Source organism: Strix aluco, chromosome 7 (genome assembly GCF_031877795.1).
Source record: "Strix aluco isolate bStrAlu1 chromosome 7, bStrAlu1.hap1, whole genome shotgun sequence".
Taxonomy (NCBI): Eukaryota; Metazoa; Chordata; class Aves; order Strigiformes; family Strigidae; genus Strix; species Strix aluco.
Window position 1 is genome coordinate 7,408,289 of NC_133937.1, and position 19,115 is coordinate 7,427,403.

The 19,115-nt window shown below is 44.3% G+C and overlaps 1 protein-coding gene across 3 annotated transcripts; it reads right to left on the minus strand.

Moving 5' to 3' along the window:
* Positions 1-2,764: 2,764 nt before the first annotated feature.
* NRBF2 (nuclear receptor binding factor 2) lies at positions 2,765-18,580 on the minus strand. Of its 3 annotated transcripts, none has more exons than XM_074830335.1 (4): positions 18,423-18,580; positions 6,998-7,082; positions 5,448-5,488; positions 2,765-4,302 (listed from the first exon to the last, which is right to left on the minus strand). In XM_074830335.1, the coding sequence occupies exons 1-4, from the start codon at positions 18,474-18,476 to the stop codon at positions 3,586-3,588; spliced, it is 897 nt and encodes a 298-aa protein (XP_074686436.1). In that variant the 5' UTR covers positions 18,477-18,580; the 3' UTR covers positions 2,765-3,585. The 3 variants fall into 3 exon arrangements, with proteins under 3 accessions (XP_074686436.1, XP_074686437.1, XP_074686438.1); XM_074830336.1 differs by lacking the exon at positions 18,423-18,580 and adding an exon at positions 8,245-9,027; XM_074830337.1 differs by lacking the exons at positions 6,998-7,082; positions 18,423-18,580 and adding an exon at positions 5,628-6,915.
* Positions 18,581-19,115: the final 535 nt, after the last annotated feature.

A 19,115-nucleotide genomic window follows, 5' to 3' on the forward strand; every position in this document is an offset into this window, starting at 1 on the left:
GCGCCTCTCCGCGCGCCCCTCAGCGCTGTCCCCTCCGCGCTCCCCCTCAGCGCTGCTCCCTCCGCGCTCCCCCTCAGCGCTGCTCCCTCCGCGCTCCCCCTCAGCGCTGTCCCCTCCGCGCTCCCCCTCAGCGCTGTCCCCTCCGCGCTCCCCCTCAGCGCTGTCCCCTCCGCGCTCCCCCTCAGCGCTGCTCCCTCCGCGCTCCCCCTCAGCGCTGCTCCCTCAGCGCTGTCCCCTCCGCGCTCCCCCTCCGCGCTGTCCCCTCCGCGCTCCCCCTCAGCACTGCTCCCTCAGCGCTGTCCCCTCCGCGCGCCCCTCCGCTCTGCCCCCTCCGCGCTGCTCCCCCTCAGCGCTCCCCTCCGCGCTGCCCCCTCCGCTCCCCGCTGACGCTGTGCCACTTCCCGCCAAAACCCCGCGCCCCGCCCCAAACCCCGGGCGGCGGCGGGCAGGGCGGGGCAGGGGGCGGGGCCGTCCCGCGGCCGGGGCAGGGCGCCGGGCAGCCGCCAGGGGGCGGGCGCTGGCAGCCAAACCGCCCGCGAGCGGCATCCCCTGCCCCGCCCCTGGCTCCGCGAGCGCTGCGCGGCGGCGGCTCCATCTTGGGGGGGGGGGGGGGGGGGGGGCGGGCGGTGGAGGGAAGGAAAAAAGAAAATAGCTCTCGAGGGAGGGAGGGAGGGAGGGAGGGAGCGAGGAAAAGGGGTGTGAACAAAAACGGTGGCGCAGCCAGAGGCGCAGGGAGGGACAGCCGGGTGTTTCTTGTCATTTCAGGATGCCAGAACCCAAACAAACGGAAAGGCAGGAATCATTTAGAACAGTTTTAAATTGTTGGGGCATAAACCGATTGCTGGCAGCCATTGGAGAATTGCCTTAGATTTATCACTATACAGCTGTAAAACTTGTCCTCTAGCGGCGAGTGTTCCCTATACCACTTTCATCCTTTAAATGGACTCTGCCTAGCTCTGAATTCAGACCGGAGGATTCCTTACTTTTTCCCTGGAAGATAATGAATTTTGTAAGGACGGGTCCTTCCTCCGTGGGTTCTCAGCTGCAGGATGCTTTGTAACCGTCCCGTGCTGCTGGGGCCGGGGTGCTGGGGTGATCCCCGCTCCCGCCGGGTGGCTGGGCGAGCTGCGAGCTGCGGCGCGGCAGGCGGGAAGGGCGAGGCCGGCAGCGCGGGGCTCTCCTCAGTGGGAGCCCCGGGGCTGGTCACTAGGCCTCGGGCTGACTCGTTCCGGGTGCCGCCCGCTCCAGCTCTGGGACGGTGTCTGTATCACCCAGGCACCCGCTTCCCACCCCGTGTGACGCTGGCAGTAACGCCAGCAGTGCTCGCATGCGGCTCCTGCCCCACTGAAGAGAACGCTGCACCCCTTCTCCTTCCTGCATCGCTCACGGGAGTGGAAAGCTCGTGCTCGGCCATGCTGCCCGGACATTGATTTCAGCAGCGGTCATGTGTTGAGTAGGCAGACTGCAAGAACAAACAAACATTTGCATTGCAGGAGAGAGGAAAGTTTTAACAACACTTTCAAAGGTAGCAGCGTGGAGTTTTGCCCCTCCTTGGCTATCTTCCTACAGAGAAGCAGCAGATTTGGATCTGGTGTTTTGTTTATGCAGCTTTATATGAAGGGACAGTCTTAAAAACAGGAGGTAGAGCTTGCCAATTCCCCTACCCCCTCTCTGAAGACTCCTCACTCTTCAGCAGAGGTAGCCGGGCTAAAAACGACTTCCTTCTCCTATAGCTGCTGTTTGCAGAAACAGCTGAAGTGTGTGTCTGTGGCTAAAACAGCCCAGGGCTGTCATCCCTGGCAGTGACACAAGATAGTTGCTTAAACAATTTTATTTCCTTCTTGTGCGCATATACTGTTTTCTTTGCTTTACTTTTACATGAATAGAAAACTCTGCTCCACTGCCTGTTCCCTATAACAGCCAGCCAGCCAGGTGACAGTGGAGGATATATCTTGCCTTTTTGTGGGAGCCACAAGCTGGGGCTGAGCTGGAGCAGGTTACCTCATCACTGCTGTTCTGTGCGGCCACCTCCTAAACTGCTCCAACTGAAAAATAACTTTTTTTTTTTCCTCCAACAAGAGTAGTTTCCTGTTACAATTCAGCACAAGAGACCTCCTCTAATGAACTTGTCTTACCTTTGTTTCCACAGGCTTTTTCTAGCCTCCAGTGCCTACTCTCCTTCAAGCAAGCATGGGAGACACCAGGTATACAGAGGTAAGGGGAGAATTTGCACACCAGTAAGGTGTTCTTGTTGCACTTCTAAGTCTATTCTGGAAGAAAAATGTACCCTTAGAGAGCAAGCTTACCTTGTAACAGCACAAGAATAACTTGAAATGGGGTAGCATTAATCAGTACCAGCTAAAGTTCACTAATGCCTCCAGTACACACTGCAACACCCTGCCTAGGGAAAGCCAGGGCTCGGGTAACATCCTGGTGCGGGGCAGGCACAGGCTGACCCGTGCTGGAAGGGGCTGAGCGTGAGGAGGGCAGAAACCAGAACCCTGGAGGCGTGTGCACTGTTCTCGTGGCGCGGGCAAAACCATAGTGCCGCTTCCTCTGGCACTTCAGCGCGCTGTAGGTGCTAGAAGCCAGCTGTTAGCCAAGTCCTTCATGTACAAGCAAGGCCCTCGGAATTCATCCCAGCTTTCCTGTATTTGCTGGATGATGAACACAGAAGTTCAGCTGTACGTGTGTACTAACACTGTTAGTATAAATCTTAATTTGTTTTTTATACTCTGCAACATTTGTAGAGATTTAACACATGTTTAGTGTCAAAACACCTTCGTTTTTATTTCCATATCCTTTTTGAATCAGGTTAAGCTGTAAACAATTTTTCAATCAAATACTGCCAGCTAGAAATTACTTCCATTCATGCATCACTGAAAACAAAAAGGGTATTTTTCCTTAAGTATAGATTTTTTCTTTTTTAAACAATGTCACTTTATACAGAAACCAATAGCTAGATTCGATGCACCCTGATTAGTTATGTAAACAGATAACCCAAAAAACTCATCAACAGAACTAGTAAGTTGGTTCCTTCATAGAATGGAAATTAAAATCTCTCCTGACTTGAGGTTAACATGGTCAGGAGTAGAGAGTGTGTGGCACATAAATCCATCTAGGAGGTGTATAAATTGCACTGTATTTGAATTAACAGTTATGCATAATGAAATGCACAGTTTAAATTCATGCTAGAAAGCATTTTTCAATATGAAGTGGCAGCCAAGTGGCAGCCATAACAGTTAGGTTCTGCACCATCATTTATGGCATTATAGATAACTATTACATATAGCATACTTTAAAACCCTGAAGGATTGTGTTACTTGAAACATTCTCCAGGCAGCCATTTGGTTTGAAACATTGGGAGAAAGACTAAAGAGCTTGCCATCTTATACCGATTATGGTACCTTTAACTTTTATGAAGTAGATCAGATATGATGTGTATTTCACAGTAACAAAGTTGCTTTAATGCCTTTTCTCCAACAGTAGGATTGTGTAGATGTTTCTGCCCTCAGATCACCATTGTCCTGGTGGTTTTCCCTTTTCTTAAGTTTGGGTAACTACACTGAGCACTTTTCCTGGTTTTTAACTATTCATCAGTCCTTTCAGTATATCTTCGGAGAGTTCCATTAGAGGGAGTTCAGGGGACGGGATGTCCAGGGGGGGAAGGTTGGGTATTGGAATGTCCTTTGCCTTCCCACCAGTTGTTGCAAACTTCTGCCAAGTTGCAGCTGAAGAAGCAGTTTCCGAGTGTTGCTGCAGACCCCACAACTCTGACTTCTCAACAAAGTCAGCATCTACATCCAACTCCTTGTCTACCGGAGATTTTTGGAGTCTGGCTCTTTCTGCTTTTAGCTGCTTATTCTCTCTCCTTAATCTCTCATTTTCAGCTACGAGAAACTCTATGTGCCGTTTCAAATCGGCAATTTTGGTTGCCTGCTCTTCTATTATTGTTTTGTCATCTTTTGGAGCTTTACTCCCAATACATGCTTCCACTGGCTCCTTTTTTTTCTGAAGCAGAAATAATAGTGTATCCGGGTCCCTGTCAAAGACACCGTGAACATCCTGTGGATGTTTCTCTGAGGAAGGGCTGTATTTCTGAGTGACAGGAACCAATACATTTTGATCATCAGAGTCTTCAGCAGATGGCTTATAAGAAGTCTGAAGATGTGCAGCTGTTTCCTTGTCAGCATTCTGCTGGGCTTTCAGCTTTTCCTCCCTCTTTGCCCTTTTCCACCTCTCCTGGATGAGCAGTAACTGTTTCATGTGACTATCCCTTTGTAATTCCAGTGATAGCTGAGCCTGAGTAAGAACAAGATTAAACAATTTAATTGGTGATCCCTAATCCCACCTGAATACTCATGCATGTAAAGTTACATGCATGTAAATATTTACATAAACAGCACCACAGCATGCCTGAGGGAGGGGGAGGAGCTTTTGTTATTCAGTTACTAAATCCAACAAGAAGTGCTCTCTGCTTGTACAATGCAACAGATTCAGATACGTCATCCAAATTTAGCATAACTACTGGTATTGTGAAGGAGTGAGTTAACATTTGGTCTGTTTGTTTGTTTTTCAGTCACTGACCAGGCTACAATACCTATGAGCGGAGGCACGAGGAGTTTAACTGACCTATGACCAAGAAGGAAGATATTCATTTGGCATGCACAGCCACACTTCAGCTAAATAATACAGACTTATTTGTATGCTTCTGCGATGGTATCTGTGTAGACATATTAATTACACCCAACACTAAGCAGAAAAGTGCTCCAAGGCCAGATATGGTCCCAAACGATTCAGCCACATTTACTGAAAGCGATGGCATGGTGGTTAATAACTCGCTGGAACCACCTGAGGAAGAGGGTACCATTTTTCTACAAGAATGACCCTTTGGAGGAAAACACAGATGTCTGATCTCCAAGGGTTGATTGTTTTGGTAATATTGGCTAAACTCAAAGCCTGCTGCTATAAAAGTGCTCAGCAGACTATACTACTACATTCACAGATAGATTTGTGCAATGAATAAGGAAAGGTTGTTGTTCTGGAGATCCCCCAGTCAAGGATGAATAAAACCAAAATTACAGACTGTAGATGAGATGCTCAGCTTTGTGTCTCAGCAAAACAGCTTAAGTGCCTCACAGCAAAAGTTAAATATGAAACTAGTTTTATCACCGACTTGAAGATGCCTTGCAGACTAGAAACTATTACTGGAGAGCCCTTGGATGGGTTAGTAGTTCTCTTGTCCCTGTTCCATGTAAACTTCAAAAAACTCTCAAGGAAGACTAGCATCACTGCACTTCTAAAACTCCTGGTGCAGTTGCTGCGAGTTCAGAAAACTATGCCGAGGCTAACGCCACGAGGGGGATGATCGGTCAGGGCACAGTATGACACACAGGCACACACCAGAGCTGTGGCTGATTCTGGCATCTGCTGCACTTTGGTCTCACCTGCTCTGACTGGGTCAGCTTCATAGCGTCGGTAAGGTATGCTGCAGAAGAGAAAATTGATAAACACTTAGGACAAGGTTGCAAAACCTGAACGTTTCCATAAAGGTTAAGAAAAGGCTTCAGCCCTTTTGTATTTTTAATACCCACATAACAGCAGCAGTCCAGAGGCAAAGTATTTACCAAGTTACAGTGGCTGGAAACACCTGCTGGTTTTCAGAAGTCTGAAAAAGTTACTGCAAGATCATGTAATGCACGCTACGCCCTTCCCATGGCATCTCGTTGGCTCAGGTTGTTCCAATTTGTTTTTCAGAGGAGGACAGCGGCCATTTCCAGAAAGTCCCAGAAGAACAACTTTCCCGTGAAGGGATGAAACACAGCTAAGGACCAGACTTTTAAAACATACAAGCATTTTAAGACAAAATGTGGTAAGTAAAATCCTCACACCCATGGCACACCAGTATTATGAAGTCATGCTTTTTAATTATATTCTTGATGAAGGGATATAGTCCACAGTTCCCCAGTTTTTTCATCAACTTCCCCTCCAAACCAGAAAATGTGCTGGCTTAGAGTCAGAGCAGTACTTTGGACTTTGATCATATCTTGCTGAAAATAAGAAGGTATAAGAAATTCTTAACCAAATTCAGAAGGATGTAAGATAATGGCATAGAATCATCAGATGAAGAAAAGCAAGAAACTTCCAGTGCATTTCTGGGTTTTGTCTTGGTATAGGAAGTGAAGGAAATCAAAAAGAAAAGTCTGCATATTAGAATGTAGGTGCTATCCCCTGTTGCTCTGAGCATTCATAAATACCAAAGAAATGATCAGTTTCTCATTTATGGGGTTTTCTAGTATTTATGAATGGAAAGTGAGAACACCTGGTATCTAGGTTACAATATTTGGAGTAGCCCCTTATTTTGCCTCCACACAAACCCTGTCAATGGAAACATCCTACTTGCTGCACCAATTAAGATGTCCTCTTTCTTCTGCCAAGCAGTTGCTGCACTGGCAGACAGCTGAGGGACTCCAACACACATAACTAAGCATGACTAGTTAAATGGGCAGGTAAATGCACAAAGTCTCACTTAGGTGGGGCTGTCTATCACAGCGTCAAGGCCTGCGATACAATCTGCTGTTTTGCTGGAGTTCTAGGAAAGCTGAGCTCACCACCTGTTCTTAGCTGTCTTGATTCAGACATTAGGAAGTAAACTTTTGTAAGCAAACATTCGTCTATGTCTTTCCTTTATCAACAGAGAAAGCAGGTGACTTCAGCTATGAAAGCAGCGAAGAAAACACAAAGTCTTGGCTTTGTCTTGAGTCAAGAACTGCCTTCACAGTGATAACCACCTCTAATCAAAACAACTTTGGAAACATGTGACTTTAGCTGCTCATACTAGAAAAAAAGTTTCCAAAAGGATGCTTGATCCAGACTGAAAAACAAATTCACATTTTAAGAAGAAAAATTTTGCAAGTAACTAGATATTCCACTTGCATGAAGCATGCAAATCTAGAAAGTGATTTTAAGAGCTGGAATGTGAGAAATACCTACTCACCAGCAGCTTTTTTGTGACAAGAAATTGCTTCTTCATATTTCCCTGCTGCCAACAAACGGTCTGCTTTTCTGCTCTGCTGGTGAGCCTTAAAACAAAAAGAGGATTACATCAATGAGGGTTAACTGAAAAATAGCTATACCTGTTTTAAAAGGTAATCAGTACATCTAAGAAACCTGTACTGATTCCAATTCTCAGGGTTTTAGGCTCAGATCTCCCACTCCCTTCCAAGCTTTATAATTCAATTTCTTCTTTAATACTACTTTACAAGAATCTGTACTGTACAGGTAAGAACTGAAGTTTGTTAATGCAGCAAAGATGGTGTGTACATAACAAAACCCTTTTGAAGCTGTTCCTCAGAAAGCACGTGTTCTCCTTTATAGGCAGGCATTTACTGTAGTCATGTAAAAAGACCAGTAGGCCATAAGAAGTTATGAGAAGCTGTAAGTATTTAGGACCAATTTACCTGGCAGAATTCAAGATATTTGAATAATGTTGCAGCTTACAGCTGAGTTGACACTTTCTGCTGTCCCATGCCCAAGAGGCTTTGCCTCTTGGGTGAAGAAATAGCAAATGATCTTTGGGGTTTTTTTGTTTGCAGTTTACACCAGTTAATGGAAGCAGTACAGCCATAGTTAAAGATATCAAAGTTGCTGCTGTACAACAGTTAAGTCTATATTAGTATTTGTCAGCCTCTAATGTAAACCACTAAGGTAGACTAAGGATGTTGTTGAAAGCAAGCAATTGATGCAAGTATTTGCATATGCTCAGTGAGAAACAGTATTGCATAACCAGCACTGCAACATTCATGAAAGCAAGTCTTTTTGTCGTTACTACAAGACATGAATTTTATGGTCCTTCCTCCAAGACAAGTCATGTAATATGAAAGGCTACAGTCACTAACTGGCAAGACTGTCAGTAACACAGACTATTCATGACTGATTTACCATATGCTGCATTTGAAGTAAACAGACACCAGGTACCAGACACTGACTCTGTGAAACAACACAAGACACTTATGAATCTGAAGAAGTGTTGCCTGTTTCTTTGTTTAAGATCACTGTTTCTCAGGAAAGCTTTTACCAAATCCATACCAACTGAACCTGTAGGGGAAACAGAGCTGAAAGCCTGAAATCTGCCTCTAATTCTGCTCTGACCCATAAAAATTCTCTATTCCCTCCCTTCACCCAAATAAAGGCATAAAACATATCAGACTTCAGATGTTTGGTGAATATAAGTCACCGACTCACTTTAGGCATGTTCCAGGATCAATGTAAAAATGAGCGCATTTGTCCATGTCCTCAGATGTTAGAACAGCTGGTTCCCTACAGGCCTTACAGAATTACACTTTTCTCTGTCTCCTGCAGTCTTGACAGAAGCATCGAAGGTCAGATAATCCAAACAGGATGGTAACATGATTCTATCAGGACTAACATGATAGTTACACTAACATATCCATTTAAAAGATAAGTTCCAAAATGCGGGTCAATTTCTTTGTCATCTTTGTCTTCCAAATTGACATCACCTGTTAAAGTAAGTTCAATTTTCTACCAGAGTTTTAGCAGCTCTGACACCACAGAAAACACTCTTTCGGGCAATGGCTGTTCTTTAGGAATCCCTAGCAGTTATATCACTGCATTTAGCCATTTGGCTTTTCTAAAACTGATTTCATACGCTAATATGGAGTGTTCTTAAAAAAACTCACAGTTCCTTGATTCTTCACAACAAATATTTCCGTTATATTCTTCTACACCTTCATTTAATCCTCAGAGCACTGTCAGCATTCCCTGTTTCTTCTGAGGTTAAATAATCTCAAAAGAGGAAGTGTTTTTCTATTGGAAAATCATCTATTTTATGGCCTTTTTCTATGGCCTCCTACAAATGACATATGACAGAAAGATAAATTTATTTCCCACAGGAAGGAACAAACGGTATTGGCTCATATAGAACCATCTCCTTGGTTATTCATGGCAGCTCATCCAGTTACAAATTAGCTATGTCATAGACATAAAAACACCTAAGCAAGCTCCTTGCAAAACAATTTTTCAATAAATTACTATTGATACAGCTGCTTCTGCAAACTGCATGGGCAGGGCTAAAAAAAACAGGGAAAGAGGAAACAAGGTAGCTAGAGACAGAAGAGCTAAGAAAGCAATTCAACAAGCCAGGAGCCTGGTTCCATTTATTAGTTTCTACATATAAGAATTTGAGTCTGATTGTTTTCAAAGGTTATTTTCGTATGTTTTAAACTACTGGAGCATGATCTTCCTCAAATCACTTAAGCACATGCAGAACATTTGAGGACAGTCAGCTGTTATTTGATTGAGCAATTGAATTATTTCCATTCTCAATTAACTCCCAGTAAAGCTGAAGGGAGTCTGAAGAAGTTGGGTTAGCCTGTGAATAAAATTAGGAAAACAACAGTCCAGAGATGCTAGCAAAAAGAAAAGCTAGGATCCTCTGATCACAAGGTCAAAATGCCTTCCTTGCTGTTACATCAGAATATATAGATGTCAGGCCATCTTACTCTGAAGCAGAGCAGCAGACTTCCCCAGTGGAAACAACAGGAACTGCAGCAGAGAAAAATCAGTTTCAGCACAGCCTTGTGTGAAAAAGCTAGGTGTTTTGCAGTCAGTCATGGGGAAGGAACTCCTCATTTTGTATGTTTTCTTGCCAGCTTGACAAGGAAGTATTTGCTCATTTATTCCACCCTGCGAGTGTTTGCTCCAATTAGGTGATTATGGAAGGACCAAGGAATTTCTCCCATTTTCATGGCAGATTATTCATCACCAGCAGTTTGAAGAAATTAGTGGTGCTGTTTGCTAGCAGCAAGTGGTGAAGCTGCAACAGAAGTACTTGGATGCTTAATAGCCATGTATCATGGATAAGCTGCTACATCTTGTCTAGTCTGCTGGTTTATTCTTAGTGCTGTTACACTTAGCCACACAGCATCCAACCATTGTTAACAAATCTATTTTGCACTCAGAGGGGCCTGTATCCCATTATAAAACTGGCAATAGAAGAATTGGTCTTATATCATAAAGTGAAAAAAATGGCTCTCAAGTTTATCCCTGGCCTGACATCATGCTAGAGGAAGGTGTTTACACCAACAGTTCTGAAGCTGCTATGCTGGTTCCCAAGAGATTCAAGCAGGACTGCTTTGACTTTGGTCTTGCTGCTGCATAACTGCAGTGGGCTTATATATCTGATTTGTCTGTCCTCTTCTAGTTGCAGTGCTGGAAATAAATGTAGCATGTGGTGTAAGAATAATTATCATTAATTAACAAGCTATGGAATTGAAGGGGGGAAGCAGGTCAACAACTACTTCCAGATGTCCCTCCCAATCCAGACAAGCAGGAATTCCCAGTAGGTAAATGGAGAGGTGTAACAACTTGCCTCTCGTAAGAGGAAGCAGGTGTGAGTGAAGGATGGCCAAGCTAAAAAGCTTCCTCACGTTGCTCTGACATATTGGGATCTTAAGGGATTTGTGTATGTGTGTCACTTGAACCACTCTGGATCAACTACAGAAGCAGGTAAGCTAGACAGCTTTCCTCAAACTTTCCAACTGTAGCTGAGGTGTTAAGGGATGAGACCTGCATTTGTAAGTTTGTACTGCTATTCCAGAGAAATGTCCTATTTGTTTTTTCAACCCAACTAGCCCAAATCGTTGCTTATGTAATCTCTGAGCAACAGAATAAAAAAAATAACCAACCAACTCTCTAAAAAACAAAGCAGGTCTCTTCTTTGCCTAGAGCTTTCTTCAGCAGCCCAAAAATGAACACTTAGCTTCTTTTTTTCCAATATAAACTAGACAATGATGTGACTGCAGGCCCTGAGAAACAAAGGTGTAAGGCCCACTTGCCAGATCTCTTACCACTCGCTCAAACTAAAAAATAAAAATGCTAGTTTTCTTTCTAGTGATAGTGCACTATCACCACTTAAAGGATTACCACCACATGATCCTAGTTTAGGTTGGGGGGCAGGGAGAAGCTACTGTTTATCCCATATGATTCCAGTTGATGGCTAGCTATTATAGAAAGCAGAGTAACAGGAAAAACTCTGCTTGATTCTACAATATTTTTAAACAGTAGATGTAGTATACTACCTATTTTTAAAGAGGGTAAGTCTACTACCCTCTCCTAAGAGCAGTAATTTGCAGCAGTCCTCCTATAGCTGAGACAGTCTTGTGTATGGTTTGTTTTTCTTTGTTCCCCTAATAGGAACAACTCTTCACTGGACAAAGCCTTGCACAAGATGGTAAGCTTACAGCCTTCTTTGTTCGTTGTAAGGGACTCTTCTAGAAAGTGATATATTTTAATATGATTATGAAGCACAGATTACAGTGCTTTACTTAGTAATAAAGTTACAAATGAAGGAAGGAAAACACAGATGCTAAAATGATGGGGCCTGAGGAAAGCTAACTGCAAAGAAGTTCTGTCTAATATAACAGTTTGTAACTGTTTTAAGTGAAACCACTGTTTGCTGCTAACATCATCTATTTTATGCTATGGACTGTAGATACCAGTTAGCTTTGCCAGAAAGGATCAATACCTGTGCTCTCTTACTGCTGAAAGCAAAGATGAAGGTATTTTTTTGAGACATGAGGGATCTATTTGGGGATTTGTTTCCTTAAGGAGACAGGGCTGTCTTTCTAAGAATGTAATTTGGAGAAAGGGAGAGTCAGAAAGTGCACATTGCATTGCTTCCATATTGTACAAAAGAGTGTCAAGTCTCTTCCACGTGTGTATTTACAGCAGCAGGCCACAAAGGGTGGCATGAGGTGGTGTACCTCTGTTTCCCCCACCCCACAAACACTGTCAGTGCTATACCTACAGAAGTCTCTTTCAAACCCATTCTTACCAGAAAATAGCAAACTTAGAAAGGTTTGAATGCATATGTCTGCACACACATTGAAAAATGGAATGAAGAGAGAATACAAACTTGACCTGAGAGGTCCAAGAATAAACTATGGTCATCCATTTTTTTTATTAAAAATCATGATGAATAAAACTCAGAGTGACTATCAAAAATGCTTGTATTTACAGGCAGTTACACTAGAAGCAAAAATAATAGAGTTGCACCATAACTTATGCTAAATAATGGGAATATATTTGCCACTAAGCCTAAAGAAATGGTAAGGTGTAGCTTTATCAACAGAAGCAAGCCCCCTTAAAAATACTCCCTGTAGTCTATAGAGAAAGATAGAGTTGACTGAAGGAGCAACAAAAAATGGCAGAAGCCATTGTGGCTGCTCAACCAAGACCACTAGTCACATGTTAGCTCAGTTTTCTGTCTTTGAAAGCCTGTACTTAGCAAGGTTGACAGAACAATGACTCAGCTGTAAATTACAGGTTAGTGTGACTATAGAGCAAAACAAGTATGGGAAACTCTCATGAGAATGAAATCTCAATATTAACAGACTCCTCACTCACTTGGTATTGAACTGTAAAGATGCTGAAGTTCAGCTCGCTTGTAAGCAATAATAGGATTAGAATTTAAATATATGGGCGGACAAGCAAGCAGTTGTTTAGCCAACCAACATTAATTCACTGAATAGAATTCTAACTGACTACACGTGTGTTCCCAACCTATTCCAAATTTAAGATAAAATGGTTAGTCTGAGTTCCTCACCATGCAAATGCAATTAAGAGATCTGGAATGAAACCAACTCACATTCACACTGCTCAGGTTAGGTGGAGTCTTCAAAACCCCGTACAGGCATAGCTGCAGCTCTTTCCCTGATCACCTGCAACTTCATTAAGGTGTGGTATCCTTTTACCTACTGCATAGTCAAATCAACCTCATTCTCTTCCTTTTCATCCATTTAGTATGATAACAGCACTAAATGCTTCAACTTGCTTGTCAGAGCCATTTTGTGTACCTACAGTTCTCAGCCGCTTTGGTAAAATGCTTTTCTTGTCCTATATAGTGCTGTAGCTGGTACTACACTTAACTGGAGGTTATAAGCTAAATGAGAACAGTTCCAGTGCCCTGATAATAAAAACAATCTGGGCTCCTATAGGTAGCCCTAAACCACATGGCTCAAGCTGTTACAGCAACTGAGCTACCTCAGCAGGGACAACTGAATCACCACAACAAATGGTCCAGTAAACAAACTACTCCAGGACCAACAATTTCAATCAAGTGGGGCAGAAAGGCTTCAACCATGACTTCAGTCCGCTGCCTCCCCCAGGCCTTTATGAGTCAGATTCATTTGGGTCTTAAAACTGTTAGGTACGCTTACTTGGAGCTGAACTGCATGGCTTGACGATATGCACGTAATGCCAGCGTGACACAGCAGAAAGGCACTGCTGGTAGGTACCCAAACAGCACAGAGACCAGTGAGGAATTAATGCTGCTCTCAACCACCTGTAGCTTAGCTAATTTTGTTCATGACTGGGAGCTACTGCAAGTTGTTACATGTGCAACATGGAATAGCTTTGTGTTGTGCTTTAAGAGTAGTTAGATGACTGAATACAACATTGTTGAGCTTTTCCAAGGAGGCTATTGCTGATCTGGCTGTTCAACTGATGCATCACCTCAGCACCTCCAGTGACTCTACTCAGACGGATGTGCTGCTGCCTCTGTGGGTTCACACCTTACAATGTCCTTAGCTGAAATGAATGGCCCCATATAGATCATGTTGTTATTGCAAAAACCAAGACAAGGCTTCCACTGCTGTGGTAAAAAGAGACTTTGTATTAGGCGTGTCTATATAATGATACTTCTGCTTTTATTACCTACAAGCCTATTTTCTCTAGTTTGAGTTCAGAACTGAGTGCACCTGCCTCTCTTCATTTTAGATTGGAAGAGCAAATATGGCTGATTTTTTTTTTTTAAATAAAGATTAACCTGAAAGCTAAGGAAACAAACTGGATTCAGTGGATGTTTCTGTAGATTAACATAATACTCCTGTTTTTCCAATCAAGATAAGTGGTGCAGGCTGGTGTTAAGTCTCAAGCACACTGGCCCATGTGGTTTAAATCCTTTGGTCTCTGGTAAACTTTCATAGATGCTTTCTGTTTTCTCCTCCTACTCTTCCATATTGCATAGTTATTCTGCTTGTTATTTTGCCCTCGTGTGGATGTAGTAATCACCTCACTTCTAAACCATTTCTTAAAGTAGACCACTGAGTAGCTTGCACTGGAATGGTTGCTACCAATGGCTTACAGCATTAATATTAAAAACTTCCATTACATGAGGTTCTTGCAGTATACATTTTGGTGTGTTATTCTCACTCCAGCCACTGGTCTGTGCTTTCTGTTTTTCATTAAAACAGCTCTTCAAGATGGGTCTCTTACACTTCAAGAAACTTATAGGCAATAGGTAGTCACCAGATTTTGGATTGTATTTTATTATAAACCATATAAAGTGCTATTACCTTGTAGGAAGAATACAAGGTAAAGGTGGTACAGCTCCTTAGCAAATAATCTATACGAAGATACTGAGATATTAAAGTAGAATCTGCAGGGTTATGAAGTCCTGAGTGTCAGACTCTGTTCAATGAGCAAGTTTCCTTTTTAGTACCTTCTTGAGGTTGATACTATTTGCCTCATTTTTACAGTGTTACTTCCAAGCTTCTGATGGTCAGCAGTGTGCTGTTATGCTTCTTAACTGATACCTTTTGCTCCTATACCTAAGGTTAAAATTATTGCTGGATGTGAGATAAGAATTCTTTGCCTAAACCAGATGGCAGCAGGAATTGCCCCTACAGTAGGTAGCATTTTTAACTGCTTTTTTTTACAGAGCATCTTTTCTTATGAGACTTATCTTCATGCTTTTGCAGTAAAAGTTTTAATCTGTTAAATAATGTTGAGATATCTTAGTTTATGGCACTGGATTATGTGTGAAACAAGTGTTCAGATGGAGAAGATATCTGCTATATGGTTGCCTGCAGGTGCAGGGACTGCACTTGGTCCATACCAGTTTTAAGTTCCACAGCACAGCCTAAATACTTTATTTGTAGGGTTGAAGAACTGGCTTCCTTATTAGTAAAAGCATAAGGATGAGGTCTTTAACCCATTCTTTCAAGATTAGATGATGTTTCTCATCTCTATAGTACACTAAAGGGGGAGAGGGAAGGAGGGAAATGGGCAAAAGGAAGAGACAAAAGGAATCCTCAAGTATCAGAGCTGCCCCAAAACACTTTCCCATGGCTCTAACAACTGGGAGAATGGCAAGAGATTTTGGAAAAATTGTTTCAATTTATTCCTAAATAAAGTATCACTGGATACAATGAATACCTTGAGGATAGCTCAGTGGAAAAATCAAATCAGCAGTTAGTATTGTAGCATAAGCCCTAGAAAGGTTAAAAGAAAGAAAGATGGGGTTAGACTTGGCATGATTATTTGTTAAGCATGCAACAATGGCACAGAAGGTGTACAAAAACATAAGAATAACTTTAAAAGGAAAAAAAGGGGGTCTGAAGAACTAAAGCCAAATTCTTAAGAGGTAGGTCCATTTCTCACTGAAGTCACCTGAAGGTCAACGATTAAAACTTCCATTAAACAAAAACCACTGTAGTTTATTTTTTTAAAAACATCTGGAAAGCAAAACAATACCTGTCTAGTGCCATCTAAAGAGGTAAATCAGTGGATTAGGGAAACCAAAATATAATTGAACTTAAAAGAAATATCACTGATAGTTTAAGGCATTAATTAAGACCCAGATGCATAAAAATAAAATATAATTTTGAGGAAAACGTGTCTTTCAGAAGGCAGAAAAGAATGTAATTGAAGTCAGCAGAATACAATATTTATGGCATGCCACCTGTAATTAGGAAGGCAAAACAGTCAAATATATAAACAATAACTGAAACTAAAAAATGCAAGTGATTAAGTGCAGCTGGTGTGCTACATGTTGACAGAGAAATGGAGACATTAGGATACTGCAAAACTACTAAGGATTTTTTTCTTTGTCAGACCAGCTCCCCAGGAAAATCAGGACAGTATCCATGCTTTCCAGTAACTAAGACTAAATGCTCAAATACACAATTAATGAACGAGTTTTACAGGACAAAGCAACATGCAAGAACTATAGCAAATTCTGATGAAAAGCCTTAACTAAAGAAAAATCAATTTCACAAAAATTAGCAAGCCATGATATACTGAAAGAAGGAAAATACTTTGTACTTAAGTCATTGATAGCAGATGAATAAGCCTAACAATTACTGTGTCCAAAACCACTTAGTAGTTTAGGGGGGTTTTGTTTGGTTTTTTTCCCCCCCCCTCCCCTCCTCTCTGATGGTTTGGCATCTTTGGAAAAAGTTGTGGTTTTCCAATCCACAGGAACTAGACTTAGGTAAGAGAAGAAATTTACGGGAGAAGCAAGTGAAATATATGACACTGGATAGTATCAAAAACTTAAATGAACATTCTTATCTTGGAGGTTGGCACCTTCCCTGAATGTTGTTGCAAATCTGAAACTCGGCTGCAGAGAGGGACCATGAATAGAAGAGCTTTGCAAAAACCTAGTTACTCCAGTTCATGTCCCTGTAAAAACGTAGGCATGTTCTAACCATGATTCTGTACCCATTCAAGCTCTTGTCACAAAGAGTTTTCATGGTGCTTGACACAACCTGAGAAGACAGGTCATTTTTCTATATAAGATGATCCATAGTTATACGATGCAGCAGTTTCAACAAAAGGTTTTGTATTTCAGGATACTCCTTACAAGGGAGTAGGAACATATGCACAGGCAACTTCATAATTTTCTGTACAAAACTATGTAAAGCAACTTTTTTTCCTGTATTACCTGTTACGCAGAAGTGTCTTGATCTTATTGTTAGCCTGGTGCTAGACAGGTGTGGTAACTGCACGCTCCTACTGTTGTCAGAGGATCACCAACCAGGCTTTAGTCATATGCTTGTCACTCCTACGATCCTTAGTAAGTAGTCTTAGTAAGACACACTACTAACTGGTGATATCTGCACTGCCACGAAGTTGCTACTTTCAGCTATTTGCTAGTAAATATTCAACTATAACTTTCTCCTTAGAAACTCATGCATCTTTTAAAAGGGTTTTTACAGTGCCTGTGAAATAGCTATAGTTTATCCCTCTGTATTACCACACTGCAAGTTTGTCTGACTTTAAACCCATCATATCAACAAGTTACAAGAGCTTTCCACTTCCTGTGGTTCCTTCCTTCGATCAGGCTTCCAGTACATAGAGTAAAAAGTCTGAGACAGCATGATGCAGACATACCCAGAGTGGTTCTGCACCATCAGTTCAGATCTAAATAAACCATCTTCTTGCTACACTGTCAGCCCTAATTCCACGGGTGGTCTGCAATGCCAATTTTACAAGCCTTTCTGAAACTCGAGACAGCAATCCAGAAATACCTGACTGACTCAGTATGGAGCAGGCAAGTGTTTGTCAGGGCTGACACTGTGCTGGAGCAAATAAGTTTTGATTAAACACTGAACTGACACAAGTCTCCAAGGCTTGCATGGCAATGTCTAAACAATTTCTGGACCAAACTCATTCCTGGAAGCATTACAGCTGTATTCCTGGTGTGCTGCTCCTGGCTAACTAGACTGCTGGACCAAAGCTAGTTTTCTAAGGGAATGCTCTCTGTATCAGCACGTCTGTGGTACAGTCAAGATACAGCTTTGATAAAACCACATGACAGCAGAGAATTAACTGTTCTTGACCCTAGATCTTGTCTATGTGACGGAAACCTACCAATTTGGGCAGTTTAGATCTGATTAACTTTTGCATTTTCAGACATCTGTGTTTCAGTTAAAGTTCCTTACAGATTTAGTTTAAGCAGAGTAATTACCGATTTAAGATTTTAAAGCACTTCACCTTCTGAAATGAAAGGAAGCATCTAGTCAGTAGTGGGCCCTGATAAGCCTCTCAAACTCTTTAAACTGACATAGATACGGCCTGGGTCATCTAAGCGTTTCCTTCCACAACTTCCCTTGTCCCTTGTGTTTGCAACTTGGGCCAGACTTAACACACCCCACCGCCCCCACCTCAACGTGCCGCTACACGCACCGCTGCGTTGTTTCCCCTCCCGGGGGGCCGCCGGGCACGGAGCAGCCCCGCTCCCGCCGCGGGCCCCGCAGGCACTCCCCTACAGCGGCCGCCAGACCGCACTGGGGCCAGCACAGTCCCGCCCCACCCCCCGCAGGAGCCACCTCACGTCCGGGACAGCCGCTCGGCCCCGCGCCCCTCCGGGCAGGCCAGGGCACGGTGCCGCCGCGGCAGGGCCTGGCACAAGCCCTGAACAGGTGCTGGGGGGAGGGACGGACGGACGGACTGACACGGAGAGGGCCCTATTTACAGCTCAGGTCGCGCTTCTCCGTCCGGTTACCCACCGGTAAGAGGGGAGCGGCGTCACCCTCTCGGCGCCGCCTGAGGGCCGAGCGCGGCGGGGAGACCGGCTGACAGGACGCGCCCCCCACCCCGTCCCCCGCGCTGCTCACCAGGTTGAGGGGCCCCTCCATCACTTCCATGGACGGCGGGGGCTGCGGGCACATGGGCGCGGAGGCGGCCTGCTCGCCGCTCCCGGTGCCGCCGGCCCCCACCGCCCGGCCCAGCCCGGCTGCCGCCGCCGCTCCTCCCGCGTCCCCGCCCCGGCGGGTTGTAAACACGGCGGCCGCTTCCGCCCGGCCCGCACCGGGCGGCGACTCGCGAGAGCCTGCGGGTCGCGCGAGACTCGGCCGGCGTCGCCGGGGCAACGGGCGCCGCTCCCGGCCCTCCCCGCCCCGCCCGCGGCCGGCCTCGCGCCGCCCCGACGGCCGCCTTCCCGCCCGCGGGCGCGCGCGCCCCGCTGAGGGCAGAGGCGGGGGCTCGGTCCGAGGGACCGGGAGAGCGGCCTCCGAAAGGCGGAGAGGTAGCGCCCGTCGCCCGGGGGCACGCAACCGGGATGTCTTTCCCTCCTTTTTTTTTTTGTTTTGGTTTTTTCCCTGTGGCGCAGGTCGTCGGTCTGTAGACGCGTGGGGTTTCTGTGAGGAGAAAATCACCCAGCACGGCCATGAGTCGCGGCGGTAAAAGCGCCCATCGCCGCAGGGCAGGGCAGGGCAGGACAGCAGGGCCGGTACCGGTACCGTTACCGGAGAGGTGCCGCGGGCAGGAGTGACAGCGAGGAGCGCCCTCCCATCGCGGAGGTGCAAAAC